General features: G+C 34.3%; 1 protein-coding gene across 5 annotated transcripts in view; it reads right to left on the bottom strand.

Annotated features, from left to right (window-relative positions):
• SOX6 (SRY (sex determining region Y)-box 6) overlaps positions 1 to 13,847 on the bottom strand; it is a 532,017-nt gene that overhangs the window by 80,321 nt on the left and 437,849 nt on the right. For 3 of the 5 annotated variants that reach the window (XM_011999550.1, XM_011999548.1, XM_011999549.1), the window contains exons 10-11: positions 7,293 to 7,442; positions 1,448 to 1,631 (exon numbers count right to left, since the gene is read on the bottom strand). In XM_011999550.1, coding sequence (XP_011854940.1) covers positions 1,448 to 1,631; positions 7,293 to 7,442 — 334 coding nt within the window. Of the gene's footprint in view, positions 1 to 1,405; positions 1,632 to 7,292; positions 7,443 to 13,847 lie in introns of all 5 variants that reach the window. The other 2 variants (XM_011999552.1, XM_011999551.1) reach the window with 1 other exon arrangement.

The raw sequence follows: 13,847 nt of genomic DNA, 5'->3' as shown, positions 1-13,847 counted from the left end.
GTCCCGAAAAAGGCATCCTTACTCAAAATGAGAATATGCTCCTGTAGAGATCCAGTATTCCAAAATTCAGTGAGGAAGATTTACACCTCACCATCAGAAGATTCACTTACACTCAGCATATTTAGCAAATATTCTAACTGTGAGTTTACAAAAAGAACACTGAGTAACATGTGAGAGGACCTGGATTCTAGTCCTGTTTCTGCTAATTAACAGCTGCAGGAGTGTGGGCAAGTCATTCTACCTGTAAGAACTACAATGTATGTATTTGTACAATGAGGGTAATAATACACTATCTAACTCATAAGATTATTGTGAAACATCGAATCAGATAAAATAGGCAAGAATTTTTTTAAGCTGTTAATGGCTATTCTTATACATGATTTTATCTATTGAAATAAACATTTTAGACTTCAGAACTCAATAACACAAGGAAGGTAATCTGAAGAAATGCCAGGTCTTGTCCCTTTAATCTTTAAATCTGTGTGTGTTTGGAAATTATGTCTCTTAATTTTCAAAGAGTATAAGTATAACAAATTAAGAGACTTAATTTCCAAACAAAGAGTATAGTAACAATAATGTTAATGCTTATTTGGCACTCTCTTACTGACAACTACTTTCACATTTATTGTTTCATTCCACTTACATACGTACATGTATTGATATTCATTCCAGTTTTTTTTAAATTGAATGCCTTTTAGGTTCTAAACTGCACTAGGCACTTTATACGTATTTTTCTCTTTTAATCCTCATAATAACCTATGAGCTAGTAATACTAGGAAACTGAACTTGAAAATATTAAACAACTTTTTTGGGGCCACATAGCTAGAAAATGAAGGCTTTCTGTACAAGCCTGCCTCATTCCAAAACCCATGTTTTTTCCTCCATACTTTTCACATAGGGCTATGAATATTCCCAGAGATACTTGGCTATATATCTCCACGGGAGTATAAGGAGTCAGACATTATGACATCTCTTCCTACATATCAATAGTATTTCATATATGTTCTTGAAGTGTGTCGTTCATATTTGTTTTACTGCAAAAGTAATATGGGATAAGACGTAAAATTCACATAACACTTTGATAGAAGATAAAAATTTCAAATAAATTTTGGCCTTTTGGAAGGTTGCTTTGAAGCCAGGTCCTATGTCCCTGAAAAATTATTTCTGTGTCAAAGCACTGACCAAATTTAGCAATTGCTAAGTCTATGATTTGCTGTATCTAACTCATTATCATCTAAAGAATCCATCCCAGCAGGATTTATATCATGACCTTTTCCAAAAGTTCTAATAAAAGAAGATACTAAGTTGGTTTATGTTTCAGTAGAAAATGTGAGTATTATCTTTTACTAAGGAGCACTTTGGAAACAAATATCAGTCATAACTAAACAGGTTTGCTTTCTTTTACCTAATTCGTAAGTCTCTTCCTGGTGTTGACTTTTCCATTTACCTAAAGAGGATCCTCTTCCCAGACTTCCTCCAATGGGGCTAGGGATGCTGCTTTTGTTTGGCAGATTGACAGGGCTGGTTTTGCTGGCTGGGAAGAGGTTCTGGGTGGGAGACGTTGGGGATTTTACAGGCTCTGCTGTCTTGGGTCGGGATGAGAGATTCAGAGGCTGTGCTGCTGCTTCATCCTACAAGAGTTTAACATAAATAATTATTTTTACAAAAGACAAATGAAGCACATTATCACTTAGTAAGCCACAGTTATTTTACACCTCAGAGACAATGCCACATTCTCCTACAAAAATAACAAAAGAAGCTAATTATCTACCTCCTTGAAGATTCATCGGAAGGAAACCTCATTAATTTCCCTGCGTTATGTTTCTATTTACATTAACTGTGCAGTTGGATCATTCTTTTTGCCAAATTAAAATCTGAATTAGCTCACATTACAGCTTAATTTCCTAATGTGTTTTCAGGGATCTAAATTAACCTAGGGCATTTACAAAGAATTATTTAAAATTTCAGCAGCTCTGTAGTGCTTTTGTGTTATTCTCTCTGAAAAGTTCTTGTAGCTATAAACAGCCTCTGCAGCTAATTTTTTAATATATATTTTAAATCAAACAATTGCAAGCACTTTAAAAATGGAAACATGGAAAGCCTTCTGATGTACTAGGCCCCTGCCCAGGGAGCCGCATGCCACAACACGGCTTCTATGTGGCTTTCTGGGTGTGGGCACTCTTCATGGTCTATATTCTGGTCTCTATTCATGTTTAAAATTAATTTTTGCAAAGACCAAGGATAGATTATAATTATGTTTCACATACTATGCTATATGCAATTTATTTTTCATGTTTAAAGTGATGTTTCTTTATATGCTTTTCTACATATATTTACAGAATGTCTATTTTAAGATACATGTCCTTCTACACTGAGACAGTATTCAAATATCTGGCTTTTAACTGTAGTTCATCCAGGAGCTTGAAAGCTAAGCTCCTTCCTTTACTTTGTCTCATTTATCCTCCCATAAAATACTCGAAATAACACTTTCATCATCTTAGAAATTTAGTTATAATATGAGCATATTTATTTAGATGTTCAGTTTTAAGATCTACATTATTGTGTTCTAAAATAAAATTGTCAGCAAATGTTAACTCCCATTTTGCTTTTGAGAAGGCAAAGAGAACTAGCTTTTAATGCCATTGTTTAAAAGATCCAATAGAGTTTGGTAACAGAACATTTTCCCCCTTAGTAACCATGTGACCTTGCTGGGGCTCAATTTCTTCATCTGTGAAAAGAGGGTCTGATACTAGATGATCTCTAAGGTCTCTTCCAGTACTAATATCATTGACTAAGGGGGAACAGAAAAAGAGGTCAGAAAATACTACTTTTGAAGGAAGATTAGAAAGAGAAAATAAAAACGGCATGCACAAAGAAGCAATTATATACCAAGGACTGTACTAAGCATTTTCACATACTAGCTCATTTAACCATCAATAGCTATGAGCCTGGCCAGTATTATTCTAAACTTACAAATAGGAAAATGGAGGTCAGAATGACAAAATCCCTTGTCTAAGGCCATATAGGGAGGGAAAGAATTTAAATTCTAATTTATTTGACTCCAAATTTCAGGCCCCTTTTCTACTGAACTACCAGAGAAAATAAGTCTATTGTTTGATAACATAGTGATGCCACAGATTTTTGTGTGTGTGTTCATAGGGAAAAGGCAATTTCTCACATGCATTGCAGTGTATGTTTATGTATATTTATACATAGGACAGGTTCTCAAGCAACATGGTTACATCCATTATGAATGTCAAAATTATCTTATGTACTTAATTGCAATTTACTTCCCTTTGCTCTTAATTCAAAGGATGTTTGAACTAGTTTGTTCCTTTACTCACATCTAAATAATAGTGATTTATATGGTAGGTGGTCACTTAATTTTCTCCACGTTTCCTTTATTTGGGGCTCACTGAGCTTCTAAAACATCTAAATTTAAAGTATTGATCAAATTTGGAACATTTTCAGTCATTACTTCTTCAAATACAATTTTCTCTTTCTTCCTTTTCTTTATGGGCCTCCAACTGCATACTTTAGTCTATTCCATGTTGCCCCACAGTACTGACCAGTCTTTTTTCTATGCCTTTCATTTGGGATAGTTATATTGTTATGTCTTCAAGTTCACTAATCTTTTCTTCTGAAATGTCTAAGCTGTTGCTAAACCCATCTGATACACACACACAAACACACACACACACATATATATTTAATCTCAAACATTGTATTGTTCATCTCTAGACATTTGATTTAGGTTTTTCATGTCTTGCTTTATCATGCTCTTGTTTTCCTCTATATTCTTGAAAATATGGAGTTTATTACATCTTTTTCAACTTTGAAATGCTCTATTTTTTTACTTAGTTGTATAATTCAGTAACTGCCACTTTAATCAATAATACCACTGGGCATGGCTAGTGCCTACCAACTCCCAATTAAGTGAATCCTTTTCCACCATGGCAGAACTCTTGGTCCTCACAGCCTGCCCTGTCCTGATACCTTTGTGCTAACCAAACCTGGGAGCAGGGGAAATAACAATAGCCCTAGGCCAGAATGTCACAGACCCCCACTATTCTTACATATAAGAGGCATAAATATTTTCGCAGATTGTATATAACTTTGGTCATTTTTAAGAATGCCAAAATGACTGTTTTTGTCAGTTTTGTCCAGCTTCATAGATGAGATTTTAGGAAAGCAGATGCTTACCTCATTTGGTGCTACTTGGAAGTCTCTTATAATAGTTGTTTTTACTTTCTGATCTACTAATTCTATCATTTGTGTCATTTTGGGTTTGTTTCTATTGATTGATTTTTCTCATTATTCATATTTTTTTGCTGCTTTCCAAGCCTGATGTTTATTGTACGGATGCTACACATTGTGAATTTTACCTTCTGGGGTGATGAAGTTTATGTATTTAAATATTTGAAAACTTTGTTCTGAGACACAGAACAATTTGATCCTTTTCTAGACTTACTTCTAAGCATTGTTAGGCAAGGTCAGAACAGCCACTAAGTAGGGGTAATTTGTCCCCACTACTGAGGTAATACCCTTCTGGGGACTCTACTCGATGCTCCATGTGTCAGGAGATCTTTCCACTCTGGCTATTTCTGGTCCTTTGTGAATCTTGCAGCTGTTTTGTTTGCTACATTCTGGTGTTTCCCCTTACCTCAGGTAGTTTCTCACATGCATGAGCTGATCAGTACTCAGCTAAATACTCAGGGGGAGCCTTTTGCAGATCTTCAGCATTCTTTCTCCATGCAGCTTGCTCCTCTCTGGTACCCTGTCTCACAAATTCCATCTGCATTAACATCCCTAAACTTTGAACTCTGTTTCTCTACTCAGGGAGCCTATGAAGCTTCCTGCATAGTTGCCTGGAAACTTCCTTCCAATAGTGAGCTGCAACAATTGTAGTGCTTGCCTCACTTGTTTCTCTTCTCATAGGAATCACTGTCCTGTACTACTATTGTAAATGTCTGAAAACCATTGTTTTATATAATTTTTGTACTGAGTTTTAGTTGTTTAAGCTGGAAGAGTAAATCTGATTTTGTTCCCTCATCATGGTTGACAATGGAAATCCTCTAGGTGTTTATTTAGGATCTCTCCCAGTGTACAACTAGATATTTCAATCACAACCACTAAAACCACCACACTATCTTCTTCATTATCATAACGACCACCAGCAGCATCACTACCACTGACATTTATAGAATACTCAGTATAATACTAGAGGGTGTATATACGACCTATAATAATATTAACTCCATTTTTTTTCAGAGGAGAAAACTAAAGTAGAAAGCCACTAAGTAGCTTGGCCAACATGATAGAGCTAGTAAAAGTGGTAGAACCACTATTTTAACAGAAACATTCTGACTTCTGATGTTGACAGTTATAGTAGACAAAAATTCTAGGGGGAAAAGGTACATCAGAACATCTATATTTCTTTTTGTTACTTTCAGCAAATGTTGCCTATGTTCTGTCTGAATTTAATATAAGTAGTCACGTTATATACAGAGAAAAAGCAATGACTATAAAGAGAAACATGAGAGATTTTGGTAACCACAGTTCTTTAAATTAGCAAACTATAAGATTATTTTCAGAACATCTTCAGTAATAGATAGGAGTTATATTTTAAATTTAAAACATTTGCTTTATGTTTTGGTCTATATATTTTTACCCATATATACAATAAAAAGTCTAATAAGTAAAAGAAATATTTCCTTTGTTATTAACATAGAATATGGTCAAGTCAAACTACCGCAGAGAGATCTCTAAGAATTTTCATGTGGTCAAGTGAGTAATAAAATTCAGTTGGCTCACAAAGATGGAAGGGTAAAAGCAGATATAAACTTGAATTTAACCAAGGAACATTTTACTCATCCAGTAAAGACTTGGTTTGGTGCAGTTCCAGTTGGTCAACTTACTTATAAAATGACTTCTTTATGTTAAAATATTTAATACTGAATAGCTCAAGTCACTGATATTTGATATACTCATACTCTAACAACTACGAGTAAGCAAAGTGTCTTTGAGTTGGATTGTTCTCTTATTCACAAACACAAACTCTAGAAACATAAAATAATCTGTTTTCACAAGTGATTCTGTCTTACTAAATGTAAACCTCCTATTGTAATATCTCAATATTTCTAACAACATAACATAAATGTTCACCGATTTCTTTGGAGAATCTAAAAGAATAGGTGGCATTAAATTAATTCCTTTGGTTGGAACATAGACAGAACTACCTCTCTTAATGATTTTCACATTTTTTGATCTTTGGTATTTGGGATCTACTTTTTTAAAAGACCTTCTGGAATCTCAAAATTACTATATGCAAATTTTAGAAAACAAAACAATTTCGGTGATTGTATACCAGCCAATTATTAATTTGGTTGGTCTCAGCTGTTTCCCTTGAGAAGATTTAATAACTGCAAAATTTCTCCAAATGCAGTACTTGAATCATATTACAATAAAGCATTTATACTTTGCATACTCCTCCAAGTAGAGAAGTCAATTATACAAAACAATTGTTCCTCTGTTTGAATTTGATAATTCAATATAGAAAGCAACTGCAATCATAAAACCAACAAGTGCCACCTACAGGTACCAGCTGCAGCACAAAATTGCAGTGGCTCATCAATTTCCCTCTCACCGAGTGCCTCCTGGCTGCCCAGTTTCAAGACACTGAAAATTAGTGAGAAAAGATATCTATTAATGTCCCAGAGATAACTTGGGAAAGCCTGTTTATCCTATCACAACTCTATGGCATCAAAAGCATTATTAGGCAATGACAACTCATTCCTTAAACATGTATAACTAGTTTTGAAGGAGAGATCTTCACAACAAACCTTACGGAGTCCAGCATTAAATTCTATTTTGCACTTCTTTTTAAATCCAATGTTTCAAGATCCCAATTCTCTGGTCCTATAAGTTAACTCCCTCCCTATTTAAGACACACAGAGAGAAGTGCCACAAGTCCATGACAAAGACTGGCAATAAAATTATGGCCATTCATGCCAATGAGCATTAAAAAATAAAAGCCAGAATCCAAAGGGGAAAACTCTCGAAAAGTCAGTTTGCAGATTGAGGTAAAGATCTCACAATATGGCACTATTGTTATCAAAAGGGAAACACCTGTTTCTCAATGCTCAATCATGAAATTTACCACAAAGAGGGACATTTTGGTGTTGCTTTATGTTGCTATGTTTCCTGCTGTTTATGCCCAACATAGCCTGCTTCACTATCTTTCTTGTGAAACTATTTTCTAAACTGTTTCCACAATCCTGCAAGGTGAGTACCTTAACTTGAGTTACAGGGCTGGTCCCTCTCTTTTCATTTTTTATCCCAGTAGGTGAGACCGTCCCTGCTGTGTTTGGTGGCTGTGGAGTTGATGGCATCTTTGCTCCAGGTGACACCTGCATGCTGGCCAGCTGAGCGGCATAGAGCTGCTGTAAAACAGGGAAGACAAATATTGATCTTTTTAAATGCAGCTGAAATTGAGTTTAAAAAAAAAAATCTTACCATATTGTTAGATTTCTCAGATAGCCTTGTAATTTCTTTTCCGTTATTTTTAAAAAAGGAAACTAAGAGAAGGCAAATAATAAAACAGAAAGAAAGAAGACAGGTCTGGGAGCCATAGTTCTGTTCCTGGTCCTTCTAGCAACAGCTTTATGATCCTGGACAAAGGATTTGATCTCTTTAGAATTCAGGTTTGTTTTTTATTTAATTGTACAAAAAGGAATTTGACTAAGTAGTCTCTAAGATGTTTTTTAATACCTAAAATCTTTATTAAAAGTTATTTAAATATCTGGGATGTCCACTTGTGTAATATTAATATTCATGAATTAAGAAACTAACCTGAACATTTCTAAAGATTCTTGGAAGAACTGTATCATTCTTATTCAGCTCTGGCTATGCATCCCTGGGTATTCTGATCCTTCTGAATAATGAGTGCTGTTCCCAAGGCCACTAAGGCCCAGTGGCAGTCATTGTTTACCCAGGGTCTTATTTCTAGGCAGCATATAACATAATCCTCAAGAGAGTATAGCCAAATTGGTAGCAGTTTTGTTGTTGTTGTTGTTGTTTCTTAAGTCAAGCTTCTCTAAACCCAAACCAGCTAACAAAGTGCTTCCTTCATGCTTCCAAACAGATCACCACACTTCTCTCCTCAGGTCCTGCCTTTGTCTGGGACTCCACATTTATCTTCATCATATTCTCATTGCTGTTTCAAGGTCTTTTCTGAAGTATTTTCTGTAGTTCTCTTTGGCAAACCAATGATCTTATTACTCATTCTATTTACTCAGCTTAAAATGGTTCCTCTTCTCTGAGACATGATAAGCAGATAATCTGACATTACAAATCTTTAAATTATCAACCTCAAAATATGTTGATTTCACTAAATTAAAGCCAAAGATTGAAAGACAGGTGGGCTAACCTCTTTTCATACAATTTTCATTTTTATTAAAGTCATTCTTGTATGTAGCTTTACAAGATAAATAGTACTTTAAGGTTTTAAAAAACAAAAAACCAAAACAGCAACAACAAAAAGAGCATGACAAAAATGTACAGTGCACAGTCTCCACAGCTTGCAGAATGACCTTCATTTTCTTACCCTGGTCCTCCTTATCTCACCCCCTGTTCTGTGGAGATCATTCCCTTCAGTTCATTTAATGGTTTAACTGGTATTTATATCCTTATTTGTAAATCATTCTAAATGTTATATCATTATCTACATACAAAGGAAAATGAAAGTTTCACTTTCCTACATTGAACACCACATGTGCTCCCATGCTTCCCTCTCCAAACTCTTAATGTTAATGTCACAAATTTTAAAATTAGTGTTTACTGTTTTATATTATTTTATGAAGATACTAGCTATGTAGTAAACTATATTTAATATTATTTCTCAACTTTTTATTTTGTTAGATTTAAGATTTACCTCATATTTTGTTTTCATAATTTTTAAGTAACTATCACTAATTCTCAAACTCTCCATGAAATCAGTAAAACTCTACCTAACATAATTGAATATATCAGGTAATCTGTGAACCCTGGTTTTTCCCTTGGAGACATCCTTCCTGGAATTCTCAATCTTCTCACTTCAAATTTGAACTAATTTATTCCTCAGGCCTACCTACTGCAGATCTACGGCACTTGGAATTCCTTTTGCCTCTCTTGTACCAGTGTCCTTGTTTCCTGGGTATCATGTTTTCTTCCCTTTTAGTTAACTGTCTCATTTTGGTAAAGCATATCCTCCAAGAGCTTCCTGAGAAAGGTGAATGTGATATTAATTATTTGGGAACTCACATTCTTCTCACTTGGTTGTAGTTTGACTGGTATAGAATTCTAAGTTGAAAATAATTCTGCCTCAGAATTCCAAAGATATTGATCTGTTGTCTTCCTATTCTTGTTACTAAGGTCCTGACACTATTTTGCTTCCTGATCCTTTGTATGTAATCTATTTTCTCCTCTAAAAGCATCAGGATCTTCCCTTTCCACTGAATGTTTTGAAATTTCACTATTATGTCCTTCTGTTGACTTTTACATTCATTGTTCTGAACAGCCACTCAGTCTTTTCAATCCAAACCATGTCTTTGTTTTCTAGGAAACTATTTTGATGGTTTTCAATGATAATTTTCTCTCCTCTGTATTCATATTTGATAAATGTTAGATTTCCTTATTAACCCTCTATTTTTCTTATTTTTTCTTTCTATTTGCTACTCTTTGACATTTTGTTACACTCTATGACAGATTTTTGGCAACTTCATCTTCCAAAACTTCTCTGAATGTTTTAAAGTTTCTACCACTATATTTTTAAAGATACTCTTATTCTCTGATTGCTTCTTTTTATAGCATCCTGTTCTCTATTCTGTTTGACAATGTTAATTATAGGTTTGGGTTTGTTTTTAATGTTTTCTGTTCTCTGCATTGTTACCACTCTTCCAAGGTCTTTGAGCTCTTTCATATTAGGGGCTTTTCCAAAGGGTCTGGTGTTCATTGGTTGTTTATTCATATATAAGAGCAATGTACTAAAAAGTTGACTGGAAGATCTAAGTACAGGATAGACTTATTGATTTATGGGCTTCAGCATAAGGTAATGATGAAGAAAGTCTGCTTTTTCATTGGGAAATTCCAAATGTCAATATTTACAGGCCGTTTATCTTAGACTAGATCATTTTCTCAGAGAGATGTCTTCAAATTCTTGCCTTGATTTGTGCATAGACTTGTATGCCATCATTACATAAGCCAAGCAACAGAAAGCAGGAGAAGAATCTCATAGTCTGGTCTATCCTGCAGATTCTCTGATTTTCACCATGGCACATCACTCATTCTCAGCTATGCCTGGTGTCCCAAGACATAAACCATTCAAGTTCTACTTTTCAAGAGAATAAATCTCCAGTGACTTCTGTCAGGTTATATGCTCATGGGGCTGGGAGGGAGGAGGCAGGGATTGTAGTTACCAGGTTGCATGACATTAGGGAGGGATCATCTTATATCTATTTTCAACCAGTCATCCTGTCTACAGTTCCACCTCTTACAACTGTTCCTTTAATGATACATGATGCCTTCAATTCCTAAGCATTTTAAAGGTTCAGCTCCCAATTGGGCTTGATTCTTTTTGGCTTTACACTCCTAAAGCTTGGGTATCAGCTTTCTCTTTTCTGCTAAGACAGTTATAACTCATCTATCCATTTCTCATATTCCAATTTTTTTTGTCTTCTCTTTCCATTTCTACTTGAAGGTTTACACCTATAATCCTTAACCATAAATTTCCTAGGATTTGGTTAAAATCGGTAATAAATGAAAATGTTAATCTGCTATGGTTAACCAGAAGTCAGACACTCCAATCTTAACACTATTTAATGCCTGAAAACTTCATTCAAATACTTTCTTTTCTTCTTTTTTTTAAAATTATTATTATTATACTTTAAGTTCTAGGGTACATGTGCATAACGTGCAGGTTTGTTACATATGTATACTTATGCCATGTTGGTGTGCTGCACCCAAGTCATTACCTTGATGATCACATTTCTATCATAATAAATAGAAAGCTTCGTAGATCATCAACCAAAATAGCTCAAACTTTGCCATATGAGTAGGGGAGAAAAAACAGGTGGTTTGTATGTAATTTCCAGCATTTCTATCATTCAGATGGACAAATAAAAAAAATTACCACAGTAATCAAAAACAGACCTTTCAGCACATGTAATTAAATGAAAGCTTAATAAAGAATAATTTGCAAGAGCCAGATGTGCTTATGTCATGATTGTTGCTTTCTTTGGAACAATTTTTCTAATATAACAAGCCTCTAAAGAAATTAAAGTTTCATAATTCTGTATGCAATGACTCAGTGGCAAGAAAAATTCACAAGCAGAGTCAGTCAAATTGCTAGCACTTAGGCAAAATGAGGGGGGCATCTTTTTGGTTTCTCTTTTACTCTGTTGTATCATTTTCCTTTGAAATTCAGCCAGATGTCTTCAGAATGGGGACAGGTCAAGCTTCTGAAAATGTCTGCTTGGATTAAGGCAGTGAAAAAAAGTTCTATACTGAATGGAGTCAAGATGGTTATAAGATGAAACACGTTGACTATATAGTCCCGTAGCTGGTATCATAACCAATATATCCTACTATGAGTATTAAAGAGTCATAAAATCTTAGAGATGCTAAGAGTCCTTGGATATCATTTATGCCTTTTACCTCAATCATTAAAAAGATCAAATGAATGTGAATTTTAGTCACTCTTAAGTCTTTTGGGAAATTTGAACTAGTGAAAAATGCAGAAAAACACATTTTTGGAAATAAATCTATTTTTTTTAAAAATGTTGGCTATGAATCCTTCAGATTGAAAGAATAATACAATTACTTTTCAGGAAAAGAGTAGTGTCAGTTGCTTCTTTTAGAGCTCTGATAATCATTTGTTTTACAGCCCTTTGAAGTGGGTTGTACCTAAGGAAGGCAAGACCACATAAACTCTGAGACTCCATAGAGAGCTGGTTCTTATGAGTTGTGATTACTGATACATTAGAGAAAGGAAGAGGTACAGCCGCATTCCATAACCCTTTTCAAAGCTGGGTAAACTGGACAGTAGGATATCAGGTAAGATTTAGTAGAATGAGCTTTGAAATAGAAATCAGAAAATGGAGTCCAATGAAAAGATAGAAGGTATTCACAAAAATTAAAATATCCACATTCTGTCTAACAAAACATATGATTTTATTACAAATGTCATTCTATTCAGATTGAAGATTTTAAATTTGTCTTGGATAATATGAATGTCATTAAATGAATAGGTATAAGCTTACAAAATAATTTCTCAGCTCACCCTCTAAACTAACATCAGTTGAATTTGTTCCATGTGTAAGGCTCTGTGTTAGAAGCTGAGGAGAATTCAAAGCACACAGCTCTAAAGGAGATATAAAATATAAATCCTTAACACTTTATTTGTACTTTTTTGTGGTGCTTATCACTATTTTAAACTTTATGTGTAATTATGCACATGTATTTTATCCTGCTTGATACACTGTAAGCTCACAGAAGGTATGATCTAATTATTTTTGAATGCTTAGCATCAATAACGGTGCCTTGCAAACAATAGATACCCAATCAGTAGTTTCTGAATTAACGCACTATACAAAATCCTTGCATATTAGGAAGGAAAGACAGTGTCTATAAATAAGGCAGCACAAGTGGTACACCATTATATTTATTATATATGTGATGAACAATTTTATGATGTTAAAGTTAAAAAAAAAAAGGTAAAAAAATTCAGTCCAACTTTAATCACACTGTTTCACAGCAAATTATTCTTTTGAAGTAGTTTGCTAAAATTTTGACTAGATAGCTGCTCAGTAACTGTTAGCTTCACTAACCAGTAGTAGCATTTCTAGACACCTAAAAACATCTAGCTGAAAACCAAAGAAAGAAGGCAATCCCAGTTACAATAGCTACAAAAAATAAAATACTTAGGAATATATTTAACCAAAGAGGTGAAAAATCTGTACAAGGAAAACTATAGAACATGGATGAAAGAAATTGTAGATGACATAAACAAATAGAAAAACATCCAATGGTCACGGATTAGAAGAATTTATATTGTTAAAATGACCATAGTGCCCCAAACAATCTACAGATTCAATTCAATCTCTGTAAAAATACCAATGTCGTTTTTAACCAAATTAGAAAAAACAATCCTAAAATTCATATGCAACCAAAAAAGAGCCCAAGAGTCAAAGCAATCCTAAGCAAAAAGAACAAAGCTGGAGGCATCACATTCTGACTTCCAATTATACTAAAAAGCTACAGTAACCAAAACAGCATGGTACTTGTGTAAAAATAGACACGTAGATCAATGGAACAGAATAGAGAACTCAGAAATAAACCCACATACTTAGAGTCAGCTGATCTTTGACAAAATTGATGAGAACATGTACTGAAAAAAGGACACTTTCTTAAATAAATGATGCTGGGAAAATTGGATTGCATATGCAGGAGAATGAGACTGAATGCCTATCTCTCCCCATATACAAAAATCAACTCAAGATGGACTAAAGACGTAAATGTAAGACTGAAACTATTAAAATACCAGAAGAAGACTTAAGGAAAACTCTTCTGGGCCTTGGTTTAGGCAAAGAATTCATAACTAAGCCGTCAAACCCAAAAGAAACAAAACCAAAAATAGACAAATGAGACTACATTAAACTAAAAAGCTGCTGCACAGCAAAATAATCAATCAACAGAATGAACAGACAATCTGCAGAAGGGGAGAACAGTTTTGCAAACTGCCTTAAATGCTTCTAATACAAATTATACTGTTTGAGCCATAACTAATGAGTAGTACCATTTTTTCTTCTCAG

This window comes from Mandrillus leucophaeus, unplaced genomic scaffold (assembly GCF_000951045.1).
Source record: "Mandrillus leucophaeus isolate KB7577 unplaced genomic scaffold, Mleu.le_1.0 Scaffold599, whole genome shotgun sequence".
NCBI classification, from domain to species: Eukaryota; Metazoa; Chordata; class Mammalia; order Primates; family Cercopithecidae; genus Mandrillus; species Mandrillus leucophaeus.
This window is presented reverse-complemented; position numbering and strand designations above follow the sequence as displayed.